We start from the raw sequence: 26,594 nt of genomic DNA, 5'->3' as shown, positions 1-26,594 counted from the left end.
TCTCCTCCGAGTCAGAAAGGCCGAGCACGGCGCGCTGTGTCGTGCAACTAAAAGCCGGCTTAGTAAAAGCTACATGGGCAGCAATTACAATGACCGCAATTCCCCGGGTTCTCCAAAGCTTGAGCGTGTTAAGCCCAAGCATACCGCGCAGAACGAGAGGGTCCTTATAGCGGCGATGAGAGCACCACACACGGCCGGGCAGGCTCGTCGTGCTAGGCTGTTCCCCGGGGGAAGCGGCTGTTTAGACTGTCACATAGCCATGGGTGGGCCAGCGGTGAAGAACTCGGAAAAATCCGTGGCGGGCAGCCATGTAAAGGAGGAGCAGGTGAAGGACAGCGAGAGCTCGGGCGGCTCCGGATGCAAAAAACACAGCGGATAGGCTGAAGAAACGACTGTCACTCACGTCTGGCGGAGGCTGATCTGGCGATATGTCCTCCTGAAGACTCGAAAGTGAGCAGCGTAACGTTAATCCAACCGAACTGTGTCAATGCAGAGATCGCGAGAAGCGAATGTCAACTGAGGAATAGCAGCGCGCCCAGCTATGATATGCCCGTAGGTAAGGGGGTGTGGCCTCACCTGGCATTGGCTGCGCGCTTCTGTCTGTTAGCCAGACTTGGTGCAATTGGATGCTTCTGCAGAGGTCAGGTACGGATGCCCTTCCCATAGGTGGATCTCGAAACGAGATGATGAAAGAGAACTGTTGCTATAGCTACAAACTGAAGATGCATATATAAATAAGTTGTTTTGGGATTGACTAACCTGTGAATAAACAAGTTCATAGACTGTAACTGCTTTCAAAACTTTTATTGCTTCTCTTAAGTTTCTTGAAAAAAAAAATTGCACACAAATAACTTTACTTACAAATAGCACTATGATGAGTTGCATGATGAAGGGGGAGATTTTTTTTTAAAGCTTGGGATAATTAAACGGTTGAAAGGCTGAATGCTCATAAGATTCACTTCATGAAAACGGCGTAATTTAAAAATTGTCAATGGCTCTGCAAAACCTTTTCAGCTACCCTCTCAATACAGAATCTTTCTCGCTATCTTCACACACACTCACACACGCATACAGTCCGAGGGAGTGATAAAGTGCAGAGTGTAAAAGCGTCAGACTGGCTGACGCAGCAGAGAATCAGAGATGCCGTTTGCTTTGGAAATAACTGAACTGTGAAGGTTGGGGATCTGGCGTGTTTTAGGACGACTAGCAAAGCATATTTAAGATTAGAGTGTTCTAGGAGCGCATGATGGTTCAGCTGCAAGTGGTACCGTACAGTATATCAAAGTAAATTCAAGTTTAAGAGTCCAGAGTGGTGGAGGAGGAGATGTCATCACAGAGCTCATCGAGAGATAGGCGTCACTGAAATACTCTTATAAAAATAAAATCTCTTTCCGTCCGGTGACACGTCACAAAATTGCTTTTTAACCCAAAATTGCATATAAAACCGACTTTTACAAAACGTCCATTTGTTTAGAGCTTATAAACTTATTCCAAAATATCTGAGACGACAATAAAAAGGGCTGCCATGCTGATGTCCTTTTTTTTTTAAGTACAAAAAGCCATTAGATATAAATATGAATATGTACAACACAAGCCCTTGGGGAAGTTCATTTTGAATAATTAACAGTCAATTAGGGCAATTGTATCTATGCCTCTAATGATAACATCAAACTATTTTATACTAAATGGCTCACACTATGGAACGAATTATTCACTGGAAACTGAATGGATATTTATGCCACATTGTCTTTGCCAAAGCAGTAAGATAGCAAAAATAGCAGCTGCCAAAACGACCCCCTTACAAAAATATTATTAAAGGAATATTCCAGATTCAACACAAGCCCTATTAACAGCATCTGTGGCATGAAGTCGCTTTCAACAGAAAATCATTTCATAGCTCATTTTGTTACAAAAAAAAAGTTGAACACTTGCCCCATAAACTTCCATTATAAGTGCAAAATTCACAAACTGAGATTTAAGTAAAAAAAAATAATAATCTGCAGTAATCAACAGCATGCCATAGATGATTTTAACTTGTATTTAATTTAGAATATTGCTTAAAGATAACCAAGGGCCTTGAAGACTGATATGAAGTGTCAAACGAGATTCTCTCACGGGGGCTAGTAAAGAAATGAAAATGTCGAATGATGAATAAATCTGGGCACCAATAATGACTTTAAACAGCTTGTATGTCCAGGGAACTAAAAGTCTTCAATTTACTGTAATAATAAATCATAAAAATCAGTTTATGATCCAAGCGTGGCATTATGGGACAGTTTTCAGGGGGAGACTCAATCTTGGGATGTCTTCACTGGTTCAACAGCAGACAATAACTTACAAATGTCCCCCATTCGTGGTGAACCAGTGTTTTGGCATTGCATCATGTGGAAAGGAAACGCACATTAATCCTTTGGTTCTCCATGGATCTTCTCAGAAGCCTGTAGGTAATTGTGAGAATGTCAATCCTGGGGTACAATCCTCCAACTTTTATTTCTCTTAAACCCTCTTCTAGTACATGGGACCTTTGTGAGACATGGGACCCTTAGGATTGTACTCCACAGGCATACTCATACAGTCTGACGGGTGACAACGGCCATCCTTGCCCTTCTGTCCAGAGGGTCCTGGAGGTCCAGGAATCCCGGGGATGCCCTGCTGACCAGAAGAACCTGGTGGTCCCATCTTACCATAACCAGGAGGACCAGGGACACCTAAGAGGGATGAAAGGAATGAGAAAGAAATTACAGTATGACAGTAGAATAAAGTTGGCAAAGTGACCATTTTTGAAAACTAGAGTCAGACCTGGAGCACCCGGAGGACCACTGTCTCCCATCTCTCCTATACCCTTATCTCCTTTCTCTCCCTTTACACCAGGGGCACCTGGGGACACACGAAAGCATCCATGTGGAAGACTGGGCAAATGGAACATTGGACGGCTGTATGAAACATTAGCACATTAGTTCATCTTACCAGGTGGACCCATGGGTCCCTGCCTTCCTTCACGGCCAATCTGGCCAGAGCGGCCCGGTATTCCCGGGGGCCCTTGGATGCCTGGACTTCCATCTTTCCCTGGAGGTCCTGGTCGGCCAGGGGACGCCACCATCTCCACAGGCATCTGCATTCGTGACATGTAGTAGCCCATGCGCTCTGCAAGAACAAATAAACGTTGAAAAGCTAAAACACTTTCTCTGTGAAATAAACCATCTAAAGATAAAGTCCCAGTGCATTTCTCATCATCTAGATGTGTCTGGTCACAAAAGTTCTCTCACCGTCAAAGATCTTTATGACCTGCTGTCTGATGAAGGATCTTATGTCATCATAGTTTACAACAGCCTGGAAAAAATAGATACATTTCGAAGTTAAAATACTCATATACTGCGTATATACTATTCTGCAAAACATGATCCATTGTTTCTCAAAGTAGATACTGTTCTCTATGATACTGCAGACGGGAAACTCTTTCTGTCAGTTAATAAACTCTTCCACCGAAGTTTTTTTTGTTTTTTTAATTGTGTACAGGGCTGCACAATTTAAGGGGAAATACACAATGCGATTTAAAATGCGTGAACGAAAATCTGTGTTTCCCTTGTGTTTGTTTGTAGGGCTGCACAATTGTTCCAAAATTGTGTGATTATATATCTACGGAAGCGTATTGCATTCACTTGAGGAAAAAAATCTACTCTGTTTTTCTGAATTAAGAAGTTAATTATCTCAGAATTACGAGATGATTTTTCATGGAAAAAAAAGTTTTTTGTTCTGTTTTCTGAATGAACGAGTTAATTATCTCAGAATTACGAGACAATTTTTCATGGGAAAAAGTTTGTGCTCTGTTTTTCTGAATTAATGAGTTAATTATCTCAAAATTATGAGATGATTTTTCATGGAAAAAAAGTTTTTGCTCTGTTTTTCTGAATTAACAAGTTAATTATCTCAGAATTACGAGATGATTTTTCATGGAAAAAAAAGTTTTTGTTCTGTTTTCTGAATGAACGAGTTAATTATCTCAGAATTACGAGACAATTTTTCATGGAAAAAAGTTTTTGCTCTGTTTTTCTGAATTAATGAGTTAATTATCTCAAAATTATGAGATGATTTTTCATGGAAAAAAAGTTTTTGTTCTGTTTTCTGAATGAACGAGTTAATTATCTCAGAATTACGAGACAATTTTTCACAGGAAAAAGTTTTTGCTCTGTTTTTCTGAATTAATGAGTTAATTATCTCAAAATTATGAGATGATTTTTCATGGAAAAAAAGTTTTTGCTCTGTTTTTCTGAATTAACAAGTTAATTATCTCAGAATTACGAGATGATTTTTCATGGAAAAAAAAGTTTTTGTTCTGTTTTCTGAATGAACGAGTTAATTATCTCAGAATTACGAGACAATTTTTCATGGAAAAAAGTTTTTGCTCTGTTTTTCTGAATTAATGAGTTAATTATCTCAAAATTATGAGATGATTTTTCATGGAAAAAAAGTTTTTGTTCTGTTTTCTGAATGAACGAGTTAATTATCTCAGAATTACGAGATAATTTTTCATGGAAAAAAGTTTTTGCTCTGTTTTTCTGAATTAATGAGTTAATTATCTCAAAATTATGAGATGATTTTTCATGGAAAAAAAGTTTTTGCTCTGTTTTTCTGAATTAACGAGTTAATTATCTCAAAATTATGAGTAACTCAATAATTCATAAAAACAGAGTGAAAAAAAATGTTTTTCAAGAAAAATGTATCTCATAATTCTGAGATATTAACTCGTTAATTCAGAAAAACAGAGCAAAAACGTTTTTTTTTTTTTCATGACAAAATATCTCGTAACTCTGAGATAATTAACTCGTTAATTCAGAAAAACAGAGTCGATTTTTTTTCCTCAAGTGAATGCAATACACTTCCGTATATATCAATATGTATATAAAATAATAATTACTATTATTACTACTAAATCAAATATAAAATACTAGATAGAAATATTCAAAATATTGAATATTTAAGAAAAAGAATATAATAATAATAATTGTATTTTACATTACAACTGTAAAATGACAAAACTAATATTTATGGCTGTCTCAATTCACTTTCAAATGATAAACCAAGAAACTTTGGATGGGAACATAGCTTCTGAATAAGCCTCACATCATTCCCTGGGATTCCTGGTGATCCGGGGGTACCAGCTTGTCCAGGTGAACCAGGGCTTCCCCTTTCGCCACGGGGTCCGGAAGGTCCTATGATGCCTTCTGGTCCTTTGGAGCCAAAACCAAAGCCTCCTCCTGGTGGGCCGGGACGTCCACGTTCTCCTGGAGCTCCCCTTTGCCCTGCAGTGCCTGCTTCACCCTGGACAGGGTTAAAGGAGCAGCTGTGATTTACCACACAGGAGACTCTAGGACAATGACCACAGGCTACTCAATGATCCTTGTAATAGCACCGCATAATGGCCTTTATATAGAAACTCAGCACTATACAGTCCACAAAATAAAATGTTCAAGGTCCATCCCATCTACTTTTATGAAAAGGCTGGGAAGTGTGAATACAGTGAACACTATAATCGTGGCCTATATTTCATTCTGCTTTGCAATCTATTGTGTGAATTAAATTTTCTACTTCCTGAAAAACCCTTTGCTGGTTAAATATTTTTTTTTATAACTATTTTTGTAAATTAGCTATTGATTAATCAATGTACAGATGAGTGAGGGATGGCTTTAATGGCTTGTATTTTAGTGTGCCTTTGCTTTGAAAATATAAAACAAAAATGTCTCAATTTTCTTTCAAGCGGACAAAAAACAACAACATTTAAGGTATTGTATGTGCTGTGCTGTACTTCTATCCCTTACAGACACTAAACAATTTACTGTTGTTATCACCAATTTAAAGGAAATTGCACCTGGATTTATGAAGTGGATCGTAAAGAATGCTGGAGAAACATTTTATGAAAATCAGTTTAATGGACTTAGAAACAGACAAAAAACAAACAAACATTAAATTCTTACTCTGCATTCAATGTCTTTTTTATGTGGATATATAATTAGTTAATTGCTGCTATTCTTTGTTATGTTTTTATACCTTGATTATAAATTCTTGTCTAGTCTAATGTCTGGTCTTGACTAATTTTATAGACTATATTTAAATATATATTTAATACAAATAGTTATACTTCAAAAGATATTGGCACCTTAATAGCTTCAATGTAGTTGGCTACTTTTAGCTAGTTTAGGGTAGGGTAGTCTTAATATATTAATTTACAAGTAGCTTGTGAAGCTACCGTTTCAAGTAGCATTCCCAACTCTGATGTTGAGCATGTAGCAGTCTATATAAAGCGAGTCACTTGTTTACACATTTAAGGGCTTCTTCTAATGGGTTGAGGGAAAAGCACTGCTCTCATCTCATTCAAGCCTAAACTTCAAAAACCTGACAATGCTGTCCTATCACAGTGACATATGCTCCTGTATGGCTTTATTACGGAGTATAATGGTGTCACTGTGTAAGCTGAGAGTGGTGAGTTCAAACAGGCTACTGTGGCAGATGAGGTAAAAAAAATAAAATAAAGAGTGATGGCAAAGTGAGGTTAGATAACAAGCTCTTGTGATTGCAGATGGAGCCACCTGACAACTCCCTTGAACAAATGTAAGCACACAAACTAACTAGATGTGTTGAGCATTGATGGGAGGGGAAACACTCTCTTATGCCTGAATAAGATGTATCCAAATACATGTGAAAAGATGTCAGTGTTCAATGGTGCAAAGACATTATAACAGAGACGTGAAAGCAATGCACCTTACCTTCAGTCCCTGTGGACCAGGTTCTCCTGACAGGCCTGGGGCTCCCTGCGGTTACAGATAATTAGAGGAGTGAAACTGGGACATGGGCTTTTGCAGTAATAACCATTGTGTCTATGTGCACAAGAACATTCCTAAATCAATCAGAATTTGGCCATATTTCGATTATGAATGTGTAAATATACGGTAATTGCATTAACCTGATTTTAATAATCCAATTAAGCTTCTAGAAAGTTTAGATTTCTAAATAAGACAGCTGGAATTTGTAATAATAATCCAATTAAGCTTCTAGAAAGTTCCTAGAATTCCGAATACGGGGCGGTTTTCAATAAAAACTTTAATGCATTTTGGCCGTTCGTTTACACTACAACGGCGCTTTGAGGGCCTGAAAACGCAAACCTTTAAAAAATGGGTTTCAAAGATACCGTTATCATCTCCGTGTAAACTACAAAAACGTGAATTTGGGAAAACGGTGATGTCATGTGCATGCGTATTACGTGTTCAGTCTATAGGCGCATAGTTCATCGCCAACTACTGGCCTGGCATGAATAATACAGCCTTTTTAATCATTTTCGTGTAAACGTACCAAGACAGCTGGCATTTACCTGCGTTAAATGAAAGTAATAATTACCCAATAAGCTTTTAGAAAGTTTTTAGAATTGTGAACAAGACAGCTGGCATTTACTTGTAATAATATTCCAATTAAGCTTCTAGAAAGTTCCTATATTACGAATATGGGGCCGTTTACACAACACCGTTTTCAAAAAAAAAAAGAAAAAAAAACATTATGCGTTTTGTCTGTTTATGAGACAACAAAGTTGTTTCCTGCAAAGGAAAAACTTTTCCGTTTTTAGTACATCATTGTCGTGTAAACGTACCAAGACAGCTGGCATTTACCTGTGTTAACTGGAAGCAATAATAACCCAATAAGCTTCTAGAAAGTTTATAGAATTCTGAACAAGACAGCTGGCATTTACCTGTGCTAATTGGAGGTAATAATAATCCAATTAAACTTCTATAAAGTTTCTAAAATTCTAAGTTAGACAGCTGGCATTTACCTGTGTTAATCTGAAGTCTGTTCCATGTAAAAACATTATTAAAAATTCAAAACTGACTATACATTTACCATCTCTGCATGTCCAAATAAAAGGAATTCTGGTTTCTATGAGGCCAAAATCCAACAGTCAAAGAAACATATTTTTGTACCAACTTGGAGACAGACTCTTTGGAATGATGGCTTTACAATGATGTGCAGTTGGGTAAATTGTGTTTACAAAGTTGTATATTGTATTTATAAGATCGTATACTAATGCAAATCAAAGGAGATACTTACGTCTTTACCCGCCGCTCCATCACTTCCTGGTTCACCCTACAGAAAAAAAGGGTTTGAAAGAATAATTTAATTAGAGTCTATAAAAACTTTTGGTACATATTATTGAAAACAAACTAAGTTTAGTTACTGACCATCAGCCCTGGATGACCTGGGACCCCTGGGGGGCCAGGTAATCCAGCCTGTCCTCTCTCTCCCGCCTCACCTTTGTCTCCCTTAAGGCCCTGGTTAAGAACAAAAAGACGCAGTAAAGAAGTCAACTCATTAAAAACATCACTGACACATTATCTGTTTTGGAAGACAATTTTGCTCACCAGTCCAGGTGGCCCAACTGGTCCTGGTGGCCCTGAAGTTCCGGCAGAACCCTAGAAGTTTCCAGTTGCAAGCATTATGCCATTACATTCTCAAGTTTTTTTTCTTTTTTTTTTCTGTACACTACCATTCAAAAGTTTGAGGTCAGTAAGATTTATTTTTTAATACTTTCATTAAAAAAGTGATAATATAGACATATATAATGTTACCTTTTTTTTTTTACTTAATACATGTTTTTTTATTTTTTATTGCTCGTTCTATTCATCAAATACTCCTGAAAAATGTATCCTGGTTTCCACAAAAATATTAAAACTGTTTTTAACATTGATCAAATCGGCATATTAGCATGATTTCTGAAGGATCATGTGACACCGAAGACTGGAGTAATGATACTTTGCCATCACATGAATAAATTACATTTAAAAAATATATATTAAAATAGAAAACAGAAAAAAAAAAATTATATTACGCTGTTTTATTGTATTAAATAAATACCGCCTTGGTGAGTTCATTCAAAAACATTTAAAAACCTTTTGATTTTTTTTACAGTAGTGCATATGTACAAACTAAAGAAAATGGATTATAAAACATTTTAAATACTTACCATATGTCCTGGAGCTCCGGGTGGTCCTTGAGGTCCAGGAGAACCAGGATCACCCTGAAATGCAAGTAAAAACATTTTTAATTATCCAGACGTGTCAGATCGCAATTCATAGCACAATGCAAGTAAGCGTTGCATTCTCAGGATTGCCGCCACCATATAATATTATTTCATTATGGACATACGCGTAAATTGTCTTCTAATTACTGCCATGATAAAGCAAACGTTTAAAGAGAATATTCCTGAACAAATCAGTTATTATAAACATAAGTATAACTCAGTCGCTCACTTGAGTACTGAGGTTTGTTACTTCCACAGTAACATGACAACACACATTAGGAATGTACAATGGGATCACATGCTTGCAATACATTGGCCAAGCATTTGTATTTATGTTTGCTTGCTTACATAGAGTATGTTTCTGGTTTAAGGGTGCAGAAACCTATTTTCAGAGCATTCTTTCATTATCTGAAATCTATAGAGCATTTGTAGAGAAATCTATAGCGTATTTAAAGGTACAGTGGCAAAATATCTAATAGAAAACACTTACCTCTAGACCAGCCCGTCCTGTCGCTCCAGCTGGTCCCTGAGGTCCTCTATCTCCCTACAGATAACAATGAAGAAAAGAGAGCGCTGATGCAGCGTAAAAGACAAAGAAATATGTACAAAGACAGAATAATATACAGAAATAAAATTAGCTTTTTGTGCAATTAGAAGTGGCAAAAGAATTTGCAAAAATAATGATCTTTTTCAAGCAGTTTCCTTATAGTCCCACCCCAAACCTAAGCCATAGGCTGAGCTCGAAGCTGGCATGTTGGGCGATTTAAAACAAACAGAACAACATAAAAACTGGAATAAAAACACTTTTCAGCTAATGGCTTACTTGTGGTTGTCTCTGCTCATTAAGAGAAAGTATTATAACATCAAAAAACATTACACACATCAGCTTTAAAGACAGGATCAATGGAAACTTTCATCTTTTATTCATTTATGCACTAAACTTTTCAAATAGAAATAAAGACAAGGCTATGAAACTCAAGAAAAGGCTCGTACTTTCATTCCTGGGAGACCTGTGTGCCCTTTGATGCCCTTGAAACCCTGGAATGAGGAAAAAAGTTACACAGTGAACCTCTTCCAAACAGAGAAAAGTCTAAACTAAAGCAAGTCAAGCTCCTCCTCGGAGACGCTTAATTAAAGTTGACTTTGTTCTTTGTTTCAGGCTTTGTTCCAACTGTTGATTTTTGTATTCATGTGTCACTGCTTAAATCTATAAAGCGGAGAACGAAGAAAGAAAATATGGCACGGTTAATACCGGTATTCCCCTGGGTCCAGCGGGGCCAGCTGGTCCTGGTTCACCCTGTGTGATTATAAGAATAAAACAGAGATGAAACAACTGTTACAAAAACAACACACACACACACACACGTAAAAATACAATAGATATGGTTATATATATATTTTTTTCTGACCCTTAAACCTGGTTTTCCATCTTTGCCATCAAGTCCTTCCATTCCAGGTGGTCCCTTTAAACAAACACAAAATGCAAAGCAAAACAAAATCCGTTTTAATGATTACAGAGACATGATAGGAGTCTATCCAGAGGATTCTGACACTCACAGGCATGCCTGGGCCCCCGGGTGATCCTGGGGGACCTGTGGGTCCCTGTGAGCCCTGAAGTCCAGCACTACCCTAGTGGAGTAGATAAATGAAGGTGAGTGCTTGAAAGAGAAGCATCAACATTCCACATGTCAAGCCATTTTACATCCAAAGTGCGATATGTCAGAGTGCTTGTTTGTGAAAGTGACCGTTAGAGATAATGCAGATGAATGTAAATGGTGAGTCATCCATCAAATGTCATTGCTCGTATAAGGATTTATTTCCAACGTGAGCGAGGAATGTCACCTATGTGGTATAATTTCATTCATCAATGCATGTTCATGCATTTTAGAACTGTCACTTGCTTTCTCAGCCTGTGGTCCTGGAGGGCCCGGAGGACCTGCTTTTCCCGGGAAACCTGGAGGACCCTGGAGACATGAAGGCAACAGTAAGAGATCTGGGATTGTTCCATTGGCATGCACAAAGAGATGAGGCTTATTTTAGAATTCAGATGTCAATATTAATTCTATATTCGAATAAAACAGAATATTGAATGAAAAAATGTTGGGCGAAACTTGACTTGATCCATCAGGAATTGACTGGAATGTGAAAAGTGGGTGTCCCATACCAGAATGCGAGTGGACTCTATACGACAGGTAAGGGAAATAGTGACTGAATGATGAATGATAATGATTGAAATCTCACCTGTTGTCCTGGGAATCCTTGGGATCCTTGGAAGCCCTGTATACAAAAGAAGCGAGAACTGTTACTGTGTGCACTGTAATTCGTAAATACAGCAACAAAATGAAGGTGATCCACCTGGGAATTTATTGAGTGGATGCACAAAGTTATAAATATTTATTTTCCAAGGAAAAACAGTATATGTTTAAACATTTCTCAGATCTTGGGCTTGTAAATTTGAAGACGCAAACAGAACAGCTTGCTCTACATATTGCATCATGAATAAATAAGGTATCACGAGAATGTGAAATCAAGGGATATGACAGATATAGAAACATATTTTAAAGAAATATTTTTGTTGCCAATACATCAGTGACATGCTTTCATACCTGATCTCCCTTTGGTCCCACGGGTCCCGATGTTCCAGCTTCCCCTTTAGGACCCTGCCAGTCAAGAAAACGTATGTTGTTCAACACTACAAATTGTCACAGTTTTTGAGAACAATGTTGAATCTTTGTGAAAATGAAAGAACAAAAATCAATGCTCTCCTAACAGTTTTTTCTAGTTGAAGCTTGTTTGTTTGATCTGAGAGTTATTACTCACAAAGAGAATACAAAAGAGAATCTGGCTTCTAATATATATCGTGCATGATTATCAGCCATCCAAGATAGACATAAAGGTTTGTTTTGAAAAAAGCCAGTGAAAAAGACAAACCAATGAAGTGCAGTGCTATTGAGGGTCGGAGTATACAAGAAGCAGAAATAATAACAGCATTAAAACTGAATGTTTACTCACTGCTGGGCCAACCGGTCCTTGATAACCCGGAGATCCCGGTGGGCCCTAAAACGAGTGCAAAGTTTCAAACACTGTTTACCAAGCCATTAAAACATTTCCTCAGTGTATGTTCCTGTTTGGCTTGAACCCCCCAAAGGAGAGTCAGAATAAAAGGAGAATAAAGGGTTGAGGTGTTCTGAAAACTAGGCATTTTTTGTGCATATCATATGCGTTGAAAAGTTTAGGGTCAGTAAGATTTTGTCTTTTTTTTTTTTATTAACATATTACGATTAAAATGAAATGAAATACTTTTACATTGTTACACAAGATTTCTATTTGAAATAAACGCTGTTATTTTGAACTTTCTATTCATCAAAGAATCCTGAATAAAATCATCACGGTACCATGGTTTCCACAAAAATATTAGGCAGCATAACTGTTTTTGTTTCAACATTGATAAGAATAAGAAATGTTTCTTGAGCAGCAAATCAGTATTAAAATGATTTCTGAAGGATCATGTGACACTGAAGACTGGTGTATTGATGCTGAAATTTGAGCTATGCATCACACAAATAAATTACATTATAAATATATATATAAAAGTCCCCCTGTGGGGAATATGCTCTAAGACAAACCATGTGTAAATTCATAAGTCAACACCATTGCTGATTATTTCCTCCTTATAACTGCAGTGAACCAAAGACACTCTCAGGTTTGAAATCGCTGGTGTTTCTGACGTCACAAACTACCTTGTAACCAATCAAGTCAATGTATGATGGTCAACGAGTGAATCTCTGAGCTGGTGTGAGTGAGTGGAGGCGGGGCTAATTTGCATATTCATAGAACCGTGTATATTAAATGAGGCAAGGGTGTAGAGTTACAATCAAGCTATTTTAAGGCATGAAGACATTTTTTGAAGGAAAAAACGTTTAAATACTGTATGTAATTTTGGTGATCAAATATGAATTTAAGGGATGCAATCATTGACTACAGGGGGTCTTTAAAGAGAAAACAGTTTTTTAAAATTGTAATAATATTTTAAAATGTTTCGTATTTACAAATATTATATTTTTAGTGTAGTTTTGATTAAATAATTGAATCCTTGGTGAGGATAAAAAACTTCTTTCAAAAACCATAATAAATCTTACCGACCCAAAACTTTTGAAATATAGATGTATTTATACACATTTAAACAGGAGTTTCAAACATTTCATGACATTTGTGTTGTGTGAAACTCTGATTACCCGCCAAAAACTGCTGTTGACATAAAAAACAGATCCCATTGAAAGTCAAACAGAGCATTCTTACTGATTCTCCTTTATGCCCCGCAGTGCCTGGACTGCCACGCTCTCCTTTAAGTCCCTGGAAAAAAAACGGGATAACGATTTCAACCCACCAATAAAACATTTAGCAGTTATATCACCTGTCACAAAACATTAATATATGATGCCTCTGCATCTGGTCCATTGCATAAAATGTCTAATCCACTTACAGGGAGTCCAGGTGTTCCCATATTTCCAGGATAGCCAGGATTTCCTGGTGGACCCTTGATAAAACAACAAAACCACTCAATAAAATGGCCAACTGTGCATGGGCGCTTTTCTAGTCAATATTCCTGAACTACTTAAGACATATACTGTAAGCTAACTCACCTGTTCACCTTTCTGTCCTGGAAGCCCATCTGTCCCTCTCTGACCTTGTTGACCCTATGATAAAAAAAAAAAAAGCAAAGAGGCATAAGAGAAAGAGCTGGCAAAAATATGAATATTATAAAATCACAAAATAATCCAGCTCCTTTTTGATCTTGTTGGAGAATACTTATGGTTTCTCACCGCCTCGCAGTTCATTATCATTTTAATCACAATACAAAAAGGTTTTATTTCATTTATTTCATAAGCAAGTGTTGAAAGTAAGGGGAATGAATTAATGTCATTTGTATTCCGGAAACACAGCCAAATGATGCAGAGTTTTTCTTTTTATTGTTTTTACCTTTATAGTCACGGGACAAAACATTCCTTTCAGCTATTGCAAGCGTAATGTATATGGTGTAGACCTGAGCTGAATATCATATTGGATAATCAATCAGTGAATGCTTCCTGCATATAGATATAACACTTAGAGTATGTTTTTTTTTTCTTAAGCGATTTGACTAATTTCCCTAAACAAAGGTCAGTGCTCTTTGAACAATTAACAATGTTTCTAGACAGATTGTTCTTATTTATTAATTTACTTCTCTAAACGCATTGACCTTAGCTAGAGGAGTTCTTTATCTTACTACTGTTTACATTTTTGATGCATTTTGTCTATATTGTTACTACACTTATGTATATATGTAGTATGTATATTAATTGAATATTATTTTACTTGTATTGAATTGTAACATACAAGTATATTTTGGAGCTAGCATTTATAATCCTTTTCATTCCTTACTCATAGAGTAAGGAAGACTTTTGTTGAATCTTGATTTCTTGGTCAATATGTCAAAACAAATGCTGTATTGTCTGTCTTTTAGTAACTCTCTGATTAAAAAGCATTAATAAAAAGAGTTAAAAACTAAGTAAAGTTTCGCCCTCTGGGAAGAAAACATTTTTATAGGGTCGTTTTATTCAGCTATAGGTCAAGAACTTAATAATGGCTCACTTATGGTTGTCTCAACACATTAAACAGAAATATGAGATGGGAGTATTTGACTTCATCTTTAAATAAATACAAGAGGAAATAATGCCCCTCCATAGGCTGTGTCTGTTGGCAATGCATTTCTGTTATTCTCCTTAATCTTGCTGACTGCACAGTCGCCTCAGCGTTTCAGTTATATATCATTCTATTAGTGGATCAATTCCACAGAAAATTTCAATTTGGAAAACATCAGCCTTCTGTAAATCTTTATTTTACATTTTTTTGTGCTAACGGGAAAAGAAAAAAAAACCCTGCAAAAAATCTACACCGCTGAGTTTGTTGTTTCAGATTCGATTGAAGCACATTAGAGAGAGTCAGATAATGCTCACAAAGCATAAAGCTGGTCGACATTAAAATAAAATCCATTCTGACTCAGACTCAATTCATCAGTAAGCCCAAATCTCTGCTAAAACGTGCTGTTCACGATGTTGCAAAATAACCTGTTAGCACCACATGCGGAATGGCTATGGAGAGATAATTTAACAAGCACCACAACAGTACAGTTTGATTTCTATATCATGGAATTTATTAAGGCGCATGAGAGAAGTTGAACTGGTAAGGTAAGTAAACATCTTCTGAATGTGTTTGTTTGAGCTGATCATGAGTTGGCGTGCTTTGACTTACACTCAGGCCAGGGGGTCCTTGAGCACCAGGAAAACCAATATTCCCCTATGAGATAATAAGAGAGCAACATTTAGAAACATCTTCCTTTATGATGGACAAAATCAATAAACAAACAAGCAATCCTGTTAGAAGTCCCTCGCACCCGCCTCTTCATTTCTCATTGTCATGCATCCTGCTTCATTTTGAACTGAATACTGAATGTGATGTTAGTACTAAAGTGTGATGAAACTAAACAGAATCAAAAATACAGTAAAACAGTAGTATTGTGAAACAGTATTAATATGACTGTATTTTTATATATTTTAAAATGTCATGTATTCCTGTGATGCAGGTTGTGTGCATATACATATTGCACAGTGATTAAAAAAAAGAAAGAAAGGCCCTTCATATCAAAAAGGGTTGCAGACTCCTGGTCTATAATAAGAATCCTCCCAAGCCATTGCACACAAGTTAAAACGGGCACAAGCTAAGTCTTAACTCTCATTTCCATCTTGAAATTAGGTTAGGCACAGGTTTGGGACTCTTTTGGAAAACCTTCATGATTTCTGGGCCAAACCTGTAGGGGGCTCTCTAACCTCACAGCAACGAGTAGCTACTATGCTGCTTTCCCTTCTTGGTCCTTCCTAATTGAAAACACTGAACCTGAAAGAAAATAGATCGTGCAAACAAACACTGCATCATGGGACTAAATGCTAATGACTAAATGAAGTCATGCAGAACAGTTCACCGTATGCTGCACTTCTGAAACAAGGTCTCAGCATTGGTTTGTCTCTTATGACATGGGCTGCACTCTGAAAGCCATCTGGGGTCACTCAGTCTCAGTTACTAAGAAAAGAGGGCTAAAAAAAAGGGAATCCTGCCAGAAATAGCCTTTTAGGGAGACAATCTAGACGAGCATAATGGGTAAAGTGGAAACTTACCGGGGTTCCAACAGTACCAGGAGGTCCTCGCTCACCTCTAGGACCCTGAACACAGACAAGGATAATGTTTTATAGAAAACAGGGGTAGGGGGAGCAACCATTATAACTGGGTTAGGGGGGGGACACCCTTTTGGAAAATAATCATTACTGGCAATATAACATGATGAATTAGAGCAAGCAGAAGCCTCTGACTACCGGTTGCATCAGCAGTGAACTGAATGAATGTGCATGTGGAAAGTAATCCTTTCTGGCTTTCAGGAAATCATTTAGGATGACTGGGCGTACATTACATAATCTAATTAATATTCATGAGTCAAGATGATGAGGTTTATAAATGTGTCCCTCCCCCCACCTTTTCAGATTATTCCAAAGCCACTGATAACACAGATCTGGGACAGAATATGGGACAGAATTAATAAAATGTGAGTGTGCTATTGGGCTCTTATATCATCTCTAAGTGGCACTGGTAGTAATGAAACTGTTATCGGAATCTCTTACCGGTTCTCCTTTGCCTCCTGGGCTCCCTGGGAATCCGGGCGGCCCTGGTGAACCAGTGCACTGACCACTGTTACCCGTCTTAAAACATTGAGACAGACATGAGGGGTTACAATAAAAAAATGCACAATATGAAGACAAAAATAAGTAATGACTTTTATGTGATGTAAGTGCTTTGTGTCAGTACAATGGAATAAATGAAAATTTGCAGACGTGTGGCAGTAACTCAGTTTCAGAACAGTATCCACCTTATTCCTGACAAGCTTACTGCGTTTTGAATTATGGGCGGCACTTCCGGTTTGGGGAACTTCCATTCAAAAAGACTGAAACGAATCATTTCAAATCATAAGGCTGCCCTACAAATAAACCTGATCCGTCAGTTTGACTTAATGAGCAATCAGTTTTCTTTCATGTTTTATCTAAGAATAACATGAGAATAACGTAACACTTGGTATTTTAACGTGACATGTTATAACAAGAATATCCATAGTAAGAGCTCTGCATTCTTTTCCTCATGATTATTTTATTTTTTCCTTTTGAATTCCGCTGTAATAGTATGACAAAGGTCAACACATACTGCACATTTGTGGTCTGTTCTCCCGATTTAATTTACGATGTATACCATTAATAATTCACTGGAATCCTCTCCAAATCCTCACGTCTCTTTCCAGGTTTGGTTTCACAGGTAAATACAGTTTATTATCTGTCAAAATGACTGAAATCACTTTAAAATAGTATCACGAAATGCTGAAGTAAAACACTTTTTTATTAAGGCAACGTATGTTACATAATACAGCTTACCACAGTGATATTTAACCGACCGATTTAGCTGTGGAAAGATGCTTTTGAGATTATTCATGGTCTGTTGAAAGTTACCTTGTTGATGCTTTTACACTTTTAAATGTCCTTTTAATGTTCAATGGTTGAAGGGTGAGTAGAATAATGTAATATCATCGTAAAAGGTTTAAAAATCTATTATTGCGTCCATAGAGCTTAGTCTTTCACTGATTGTTTACAGCTTAACGGAAGTTACGCCCATAATTCGCGCAAAGCGTCATGGGGCGCAGGAATACTGTGGATAGCTTTTTAAGTAACAAGTTACTTTTTCCAATTAGTAGCAGTATCATGTGATAAAGCTTCCCTAAGCTGTTCTTTCTAGCATTCTGATTCATTTTGTGAACTGGTTTGTTTGGACATTCATACAAATGAACCGTTTCAAAAGAATGATCCACTGATTCAGTGAGACCTTTGTATAACTGCCTAAGTGAAATATTTAGCAAAATGCTGCTGTTCATCATGGTCATTTACACAACAAAGTGTTTTTCCTAGTTAAAAGTGCCCCTATTATGCTTTTCAGATATTACATTTCAAGTAGTGTGTTATAAAGCTGTTTGTGAATGGAAAAGGTCTGGAAAGTTTCAAAGATTAAAGTGAACGCCTCCGGAGCTGAAATTCAGATAGGGTAATAGACGTTTTGTTTCCGATGCGTGGTGTAAACGGTAGACCAATCAAAACAGACTGGGCAGTCAGATCAATAAGAGCAGAGTTAGCTTTTGGAAAGGAGAAAGACTGAATTCTTTATCAAACCGTTTCAGATGTTGTGAGAAAAGAGGAGATGCTACAATATATATTATGAGAAAATTAAAGTGTTTTTTGAGATTGGATACATGCAAACCTATTGTTTGGAAGCTTTAAAATATTTTAATTAGGGCTATACAACAAATATACCTTAAGTAAAAAAACTAAACAAATATGATGAACAGAAACATTCAACTAAATATTTGATTTTTTAATATTAACTTTATGATATTATAAACTAATCTTATTTATGATATAATATTATCCACAAACTTACGGGCCCACTTGGTGTTTCCTCTCTCTGCAGCTTCTCAAAACACTGTAAAGGTGATCATAGAGATGGGTTTAGAAAACTGTGCGCATCCAAACAGTACTATATGTTGTAGCATGAGCAAAACCAATGGGTATTGTAGGAAGCGAAAAGGAATACCAAACAGAAAACACAAACCCACACTCTTGTCTGTTTAATACCAATCACTTCATCCATCATTCATCCCTCTCACCCGTTCACATCCTTCTAAGGGCAAAGCGCCAGGCTTGCCCTGATCTCCCTTCTCGCCCTTAGAGCCAACAATGCCGGGCACACCTGGTAGGCCCTTGGAGCAATCGCCACAGCTCTCCTACAGTGAAGCAAACACATGTGTTCTCACACTACAAAGAGCACATGGAAAATAAATACACAGCATCGACGTGAATAGCATTGCTGTGTTGAAGAGTAGTGAGGTTCAGACAGACTGAGGAGTATGCATGAAATATAAACACAGGATATTTTTCTTAACAGTAAAGATCGTGCTCTCACATGCCAGTTTGATAGAGCAGGAATTAAAGAATCCAAACCTCAGCTCAAAGAATGCACAAGGTTTCAAAGCCAAAAACTAGGGTTTATAAAATAAATGAGTTTTAAATTGACTTTCTTCTGTCCAAACAGCACACATACGTCACTAAGACATGGGTGAAAAAGATTCTTAAAAATTATGTTCTATTTTAAGTGTCTTATTTTTAATTTGTTTTATTGATAAACATCTAAATAAAATCTTAAACACCTTAAATTCATCTGCTGAACGGCTTTCAAACATCAGCCAGGGATTTTTAAGCAACATATTGCACATTTTTATTTAAAGAAATTAATACTTTTATTTAGCAAGGATGCATTAAATGCCTTTATCTATTTCAAACAAGTTCTTTGAACTTTCTATTCATCAAAGAATACTGAAAAATGAATCATGGTTTCCACAAAAAAATAGTAAGCAGCACGACTGTTTTCAACATTGATAATAATAAGAAGAAATGTTTTTTGAGCACCAAATCATCATGAGAAGGATCATGTGAGAATGAAATTCGAGGAATAAATTACATTTTAAAATATACATTAAATATAATATTTCACAATATTGATGTTGTAGTGTATTTTAGATCAAATAAATGGAGATTCTGTGAGCAGAATGGTAGTTTAAATCAATACATTGTAATGGCTTTGTCATGTAAGCATCCTAAACTATGTATTTATATGGTTGTATACTTGAAATGAAATATGTCTGGCTTAAATTGCAGCACTTGCTTTTGTGCAATGTGCATCAGGGGTTATCTGCATCATCTATCTATCCCCCAAGGGGTATTCGGCGTAAAAAAAGTTTGAAGCACTAAATGGCATAAATGTCTTGCTGTCGTATGTGTAGTGTTTGTATACACATGACTGGATAATACCAGTGTTTCATTGCACATGCATACTAATAATTCTATAGACAGTTAAACACATGCAGTTAAAACAGAGATGCAGATTAGACTGTTTGTTTACCTTGCCAGGGGAATCCTGAGGCAGAAGAATAGGAGGCTGCAAGATGGAGGAGACAGTCAGATATGGTGAAGGCATAAAGAAAAACATTTTTTATTTCACAATAACTGAATGTGCAATTATCATCAGAAGTTCAGAAGAAAGTGACTATGATGAGACCAAGGCAATGCAGTACACTAAGTTATTTTTTTAAAGTCTACAATGAAGTTATGATCTCATTAGGCCATTAATAACAAAAATCTAATTTTAATAAGGGAATTATTTTGCATGAAATTATTCAGAAAAAAAATCTGAGAATAATTTAACATGATACATTATGCTACATTTATTAAACTGTCATTTCAAAACAGTTCACTGACTAATTGCATCTATAAACATGTAAATGAAAATGCATTTAGTTATGGTTGAAAATATTATGCTAGTCATTTACAGCATGATAAGAAGTTACTTTCACATCCTACTTTTAAAGCTTTAGTTTCAGAGCACAAAAGATATCCAGAAAAACAGACAATTCCAAACACTCCTATGTGCAACACCCACAATATGAACTCACGTGGAGTATGTAACGAACCCCCAGAGTATTTTAAAGTATTTTAAGGAATTAAACTCAAATTCCACTTCAACTTGAACCAATGTATTTCATGCACTTGGCCCATTTTGGTATAGAGGACTCTATAGAGGAGGTATATATTACTCTAACCAGTTACCTGAACTCAACCTGAGAGCTTGACTGAGGATGAGAGCGTCCCTCAGATGCTCTTGAAGGAGCTATGAGCATCCAGATACTGATGTGCTTCGAGTACATCATCTCCTCTCACCACTGGATTGTCTGGGCTCTCCACAGCTCAATAAAGTGCTTTCATTCCGGGACCACTCATATGATAGCGCCTTATGCAATCCAATTATTTTTAATCCAAACTACTGTAATTATGAGTTTTTTAAAGAAGTTTTTTAAAGAACCATTTGAATTCCTGATGTTATTCGTTACTCATTTAATTGCACTATTTAGTGTTTTTGACTGTACAATTTTGAATATTAATGAACTAGCTTTGAGATTAAGCTGTTTGTGGAGTCTGTTTTTTAGCGAATTAATATAACATGGTTTAGATCCGATTGTGCTCTGGAAGAACTTGGTGGTCGGATTCTGCTGATAGAAGTGGAGCAAAGCAGACCAGGATAGAAGTCCGTCCAAATTTCCGCTGCAGGCTGGAAGCCCAGAGCTCTGATTCCAGGATGGGCCTCCGGCCAGCTGAGAAAATATGCGTGCGGAGAGACGGGGCCATTAATGCCGGAATCCTGCTTTCAACCAAAGATCTAATGGCTCTTTATGTACGGCAAATCACTCACAGTAATGGCCGCCCTAACCGTAACTCAACACAATGGCAGTGTTTACCATTACACAAAGCCTCGGAGACTGTGAGTTAACACTGAAAGGGTAATGGGACCATCGGCGGCCATAAACGGCACACTACAACAGAGATGTCCTCAAAGAATGCTGAGCTAAGATGCTTACGAATGCTTACTGGTTCTTTTTTGTATTTTGATTTTGACATTGCTATTGTCCTCGTGAATCACCTCTAGCGAGCTCCGTCTCCCCGCACTGGTTCAAAGACGCCCAGCCCGCTCCCCTTCTAACGCAGAAGTCAGCCAATCAGGCTCCTTGATCTGTGTTTTTACTGTAATAAAGCTGTTGCACTCCACTAGCTCCTCCCCCTGTCTGGTTACTCACTGCTTGGCCGGGTGGACCCGGTTTCCCTGGTACGCCATCGTTGCCAGGGATACCCTGTAAGAAGGAACTGAGGTTGAATTGGTTTAGCCTGTGGCCACAATCTGGACACCTCCGTCTTCAGCAGGGCAGAGGGAAAGTAGCCAAAGCCCTGGACCCTCTCCTGGTTTGTGTTCCAGCTCGGAGTAGACATTTACATTTTGTTTGCCTTTCTCTGTCTATATATATTTTTTTATTTCAGCTCTTCTGAGGCTTGGGAAATCAACACAACACCAGGTTAAAGACCACTCAGTGCTCACGGTGAGATCATACAGAAGTTAATTTGCCAGTTTATCAGGGTGATTTTAATGTCGATGATCTTAAATACCATCATATTTCCTCATTCTGCATTTAAAACAAAACTGATGAATACTACACATGAACAATGGACACATGTTAACCTCACAGTGAGCTCTGCATGGTTTTTAAAAAGAAAAAGCAGCATGATCCCCAACCACTTATTTAATGAATGTATTAATTTAAGTAGTTTTTTGCACATTATTTTAACTATACATTAAGGCTTTAAATTTACAAGCTACATTAATGCCTACATTTACTTTATAATAACTTTTAAAAAAGCACAGCCATTAAGAAAGCACATCCCACGGCACTAACCAAAAATTTTTGCTTTAGCTGAAGCTCAGAGTTATCCATGCAGGCCTTCCCAATACAGAAGCCCCGCAAAGACAGCAGGATGGAGAAGGAACAGACAGAAAAAGCAGAGGTACACCATGATGCAATCTGTTTAATACTCACCTGTGGGCCTGTGTTTCCTATGAAGCCCTGGGGCCCTGGGGGACCTGGAGGGCCTGGTGGTCCAGGAGGACCCTAACACACATTAAACACATTGAAATCATTAGAAGTAAGAAAGCGGCCATACATTAATCTTTAAAAGAGTCACATTTTTATGTCTGCAGAAGTCCAATAGCCTTTTTTTCTTTTCTTTTACAAACTCAAATTGCAGACATTTAAGCAGCAGAAGAGAAATAAAGAGTGTAAAAGGAAGTCAGACCTGAGGACCAGGCTGCCACCTGCTCTCACCACCTGGGACCCCCTGCAAGAAAAGAGCAACCAAGTTCAGATCTGCAAATGACATCGGGTCTAATGATCTGAAGTGAGTGTTTTTTTAAATCTGTGTGTGTGTGTGTGTGTGTGTGCTAATGTCCTCCTTATTAACAGAAATAAAATAAATCATTAGCTCACAGGTCCGCCAGTTCCAGGGAACGTATTATGCGAACAGTTGCACTCTCCTGGTTCACCCTATGACACAGAAAAACAATTTGGTCACAATGATTTCTCCATAGTCTGAGTAATGATTTCTACATTATCTGTATTGCTAACTACACCTGATACATTCAACCTACACAAAATACAAGCATCACAACTCAACAAAATGAAGGTATCATGTTTATTAATATTATACAGAACGTTTTAGTGTCTAATATCCATTTTATTGTTTGATTTATGCTTTTTGACAATAACTAAATGATCATTAGACTACAACAAATCATAATATAATATGCATTATGTATATTTGTGAACATACTGTATATTTATGACGCAAATAACATGCATGTGTCCTCCTAACACACACACACACACACACACACACACATCAAACAAACACACAGTTACAGTGTGTTGACAACATGACATGATGTCGGAATTACAAAAGGTTTTCGCTGTAGAATTCTATCCTGGCACTCAACAGGAATGACAGAGCACTTCATCACACTTAGGAGTAATATGCATCATTTGATATCAGCTGCCACTTTCCTCTGTGTTTAGACAAATTAGTCTGGGAGACAGCAAAGGACATTAAAGAATGAAGCATTTCCAGGCCTTTGCTTTCGAGGTCTCTCTTTCTCATCTCCCTCACGCTCACTTCCTTTCTCTTTGATACCCTGTGATGTTGTCAGATTACAGATGACAGCTGTTATATTCACCAATTAATAGTCCTGTTTTAGCTCGAAGGCATTTTTAACTTTTTCAGCACTGTCAAACTCTTCTGTCAGACTTATGCGTCTGTTTGTGTCTCCAGGGTGGACACATCATTGTGCATACAGACCGTCGCTCTACACTCCATACTCCTCCTATCCCTCGTTCTCTCAGTTCACACTCACACACACACACACACAATCTCACTGCTTCCGGGGAAACTCGAAATCGCCTCCCCAGCTCACTGATCCAGACACTTACCTTGTCACCCTTAGGCCCAGTGACTCCCTGAAAGACAAGAAGAAACACACACACAAAGGCTCAGTTAGACAGTGTTATTGTGTGTAACTCTCCAGGGCCAGCGAGATGAGTGTGGATCGGGGAGGAGCAGCGACAGGTGACGTGATGCAAGCAGACAATGTGTTGCTGTTAGGGATCCAGACAGAGTCGGATATGACCCAAGTCTGTTTCTGGATTCGCTCCTCAAGCTCTCTGCGACAAAGCCTCAGGTAATTAACATCTGATGCAAGAACAGACAACGCTAACTTTGCTTTTTTTTTTATTAGACGAGCTCTGGCAAGACAACACAATCTCGTTGCTTTTGTCTTCGCAGTTTATGGAAGTTCGTTTGATGCCATCTCTAGACGCCAGAGCAATGAACAATGGACAATATGGTTGCATGAATTTGAGTGTGTGTCACAATAAGGGTGATAATCTGGAGGAGATGATCAAAGGACTGCTGGAGAGGAATGAATGAATAAATGAATAACTTACAGGACTCCCATTCTGCCCAGGCGATCCTGTCGTACCATTCCTACCCTGTGAAACACAACGTATAAAAATCATTTACTGGCTGTGTCTTACTCCACTCCTAATTTCCCTTATTTTTCCTGAATCAGTACAGTGGAACACAAATATTAACAGCATCAATTTGAAACATGCACTTATCTTGCATTATTATGCAAAACAGATAAACAGCCAAAACATTATGACCAGTCACAAGTGAAGCGAATATCGTTGATCATCTCCTAGTCCTAACAAGGCCACATATTAAGGTCTGGGTAGATTAGCTGGTAAGCAAACAATCAGTTCTCATAATCAACATGTTGGATGCAGGAGAAATGGGCAGAAATAAAGATCTGAATGGTTTTGACAAGGGCCAAACTGTTATGGCCAGGCGACTGTGTCAGATATCGGCAAGGATTGTGGGTTGCTCTTGGTCAGCAGTGGTGAGAATTTACCAGCATTGGGCAAAGGAGGAGTGGCCTCTTTAAGCTGGATAATGCACCCTGACACACTGCACACATAGTTCAGGAATGGTTTGGAACATGATGAATTAAGAGTTGAAGGTGTTGCCCTGGTCTCCGAATTCCCCAGATCTCAATCTAATCGAGTATGTGTGGGATGTGCTGGACTAACAAGTTCGATCCACAGCGGCTCCACCTCGCAAACTACAGGTCTTGAAGGTTCTTCTGCTAATGTCTTGCAGGCAGATACCACAGGACACCTTCAGAGGTCTTGAAGAGTCCATGCCTCAGTGGGTTTTGGCAGCACATGGAAGACCAACAGGTGGGCATAATGTTTTGGCTCATTTCTGTACATACATAATGGCATTTAAAGATTAAATTGTTACAATTTAGAGAGGCAGAAAAAAAATGTCTGCCTTCCTGGCTGGGGAAAATCCTTCTGTCCATGTCATGCTCTTACCGGAGGTCCGATTTGTCCTATTCCCATTGGCCCTTGTGGCCCTGGTGGTCCCATCTCTCCTTTTGAACCCTATTGATATCAAGCAATACATTAGGATAATAGTGAGGTCCGTGTCCAGTGTTTCTCTTGGCATGTAGAGTGCTGTGTCATTGCATTGGTGATCTACCATTTGACCCACTGGTCCCATCGGCCCTGAGGGTCCTTGACGTCCTTCTGGACCCTGTAGGACAAACATGACTGTTTTCACACTTGGTTTTTACATGTGGTGCATATTAAATAGGCCTGTTTTTATCTATTGTTGTGATTCATACACTACTGTTAAAAAGTCATGGGGTTAGTAAGATTTTGTTTTTAGAAAATAATACTTTTATTCAGCAAGGATGGATTAAAATGACAGTAAATACGTTTATAATGTTACAGGATTTCTATTTAAAATAAATGCTGTTATTTTGAACTTTCTATTTCATTTCTATTCATTCTATTTCCACAAACATATTTTTCAACATTGATAATAATAAGAAATGTTTCTTGAGCATCAAATCAGCATATTCAAATGATTTCTGAAGGATCATGTGAGGCTGAAGACTGGAGTAATGATGCTGAAAATTCAGCTATGCCATCACAGAAATACATTACATTTTAAAATATATATAAAATACAGTAATTTAAAATAGTAATACTATTTCACAAAACGACTGTATTTTAGATCAAATCAATGCAGCCTTATTGAGCAAAAGATACTTTGAAAACATTTACAAACATCGGACTTTTGAACGGTAGTTTATGTATCAGATAACAGTAGACAAGAAAAAATACAGACAATTCAAAGAGAACAAAGATGTGCTAATTTGCACACTCAAAGGGCCAAATCCATGTGTGAACACCAAAGAACAAGATACTTTTTGTGCACTTACAGCAGCTCCGGGAAAACCTCTAGGTCCCTGCTCACCCTGAGTGAGAACATCAAAGCATCAGAAAGGGCTGGTGCATTCAAGGCATTATTTAAATACAACCAAGACCTGTACATTTCTCTAAAAATAGTATAAA

The 26,594-nt window shown here is 37.7% G+C and overlaps 1 protein-coding gene across 3 annotated transcripts in view; it reads right to left on the bottom strand.

Moving 5' to 3' along the window:
* Positions 1 to 1,960: 1,960 nt before the first annotated feature.
* The window catches only part of col16a1 (collagen, type XVI, alpha 1), a 73,392-nt gene continuing 48,758 nt past the window's right edge, over positions 1,961 to 26,594 (bottom strand). For 2 of the 3 annotated variants that reach the window (XM_056249731.1, XM_056249732.1), the window contains 37 exons: positions 26,462 to 26,497; positions 25,714 to 25,767; positions 25,548 to 25,616; positions 24,615 to 24,659; positions 24,102 to 24,128; positions 23,106 to 23,162; positions 22,915 to 22,956; positions 22,659 to 22,730; positions 21,867 to 21,920; positions 20,141 to 20,176; positions 18,849 to 18,965; positions 18,623 to 18,664; positions 16,771 to 16,848; positions 16,273 to 16,317; positions 15,353 to 15,397; positions 13,705 to 13,758; positions 13,545 to 13,598; positions 13,361 to 13,414; positions 12,074 to 12,118; positions 11,668 to 11,721; positions 11,303 to 11,338; positions 10,963 to 11,025; positions 10,619 to 10,690; positions 10,471 to 10,524; positions 10,314 to 10,358; positions 10,055 to 10,099; positions 9,552 to 9,605; positions 9,005 to 9,058; positions 8,403 to 8,453; positions 8,223 to 8,312; positions 8,092 to 8,127; positions 6,762 to 6,806; positions 5,122 to 5,319; positions 3,267 to 3,330; positions 2,968 to 3,144; positions 2,800 to 2,877; positions 1,961 to 2,708 (listed from right to left, as the gene is read on the bottom strand). In XM_056249731.1, coding sequence (XP_056105706.1) covers positions 2,509 to 2,708; positions 2,800 to 2,877; positions 2,968 to 3,144; positions 3,267 to 3,330; positions 5,122 to 5,319; positions 6,762 to 6,806; positions 8,092 to 8,127; positions 8,223 to 8,312; positions 8,403 to 8,453; positions 9,005 to 9,058; positions 9,552 to 9,605; positions 10,055 to 10,099; positions 10,314 to 10,358; positions 10,471 to 10,524; positions 10,619 to 10,690; positions 10,963 to 11,025; positions 11,303 to 11,338; positions 11,668 to 11,721; positions 12,074 to 12,118; positions 13,361 to 13,414; positions 13,545 to 13,598; positions 13,705 to 13,758; positions 15,353 to 15,397; positions 16,273 to 16,317; positions 16,771 to 16,848; positions 18,623 to 18,664; positions 18,849 to 18,965; positions 20,141 to 20,176; positions 21,867 to 21,920; positions 22,659 to 22,730; positions 22,915 to 22,956; positions 23,106 to 23,162; positions 24,102 to 24,128; positions 24,615 to 24,659; positions 25,548 to 25,616; positions 25,714 to 25,767; positions 26,462 to 26,497 — 2,442 coding nt within the window. In that variant the 3' untranslated portion in view covers positions 1,961 to 2,508. The remainder of the gene's footprint in view (positions 2,709 to 2,799; positions 2,878 to 2,967; positions 3,145 to 3,266; positions 3,331 to 5,121; positions 5,320 to 6,761; positions 6,807 to 8,091; positions 8,128 to 8,222; positions 8,313 to 8,402; positions 8,454 to 9,004; positions 9,059 to 9,551; positions 9,606 to 10,054; positions 10,100 to 10,313; positions 10,359 to 10,470; positions 10,525 to 10,618; positions 10,691 to 10,962; positions 11,026 to 11,302; positions 11,339 to 11,667; positions 11,722 to 12,073; positions 12,119 to 13,360; positions 13,415 to 13,544; positions 13,599 to 13,704; positions 13,759 to 15,352; positions 15,398 to 16,272; positions 16,318 to 16,770; positions 16,849 to 18,622; positions 18,665 to 18,848; positions 18,966 to 20,140; positions 20,177 to 21,866; positions 21,921 to 22,658; positions 22,731 to 22,914; positions 22,957 to 23,105; positions 23,163 to 24,101; positions 24,129 to 24,614; positions 24,660 to 25,547; positions 25,617 to 25,713; positions 25,768 to 26,461; positions 26,498 to 26,594) is intronic. The other variant, XM_056249733.1, reaches the window with a different exon arrangement.

Source organism: Rhinichthys klamathensis, unplaced genomic scaffold (genome assembly GCF_029890125.1).
Source record: "Rhinichthys klamathensis goyatoka isolate OS25496 unplaced genomic scaffold, OSU_Roscu_1.1 h1tg000060l_1, whole genome shotgun sequence".
In the NCBI taxonomy this organism is placed as follows: Eukaryota; Metazoa; Chordata; class Actinopteri; order Cypriniformes; family Leuciscidae; genus Rhinichthys; species Rhinichthys klamathensis.
This window is presented reverse-complemented; position numbering and strand designations above follow the sequence as displayed.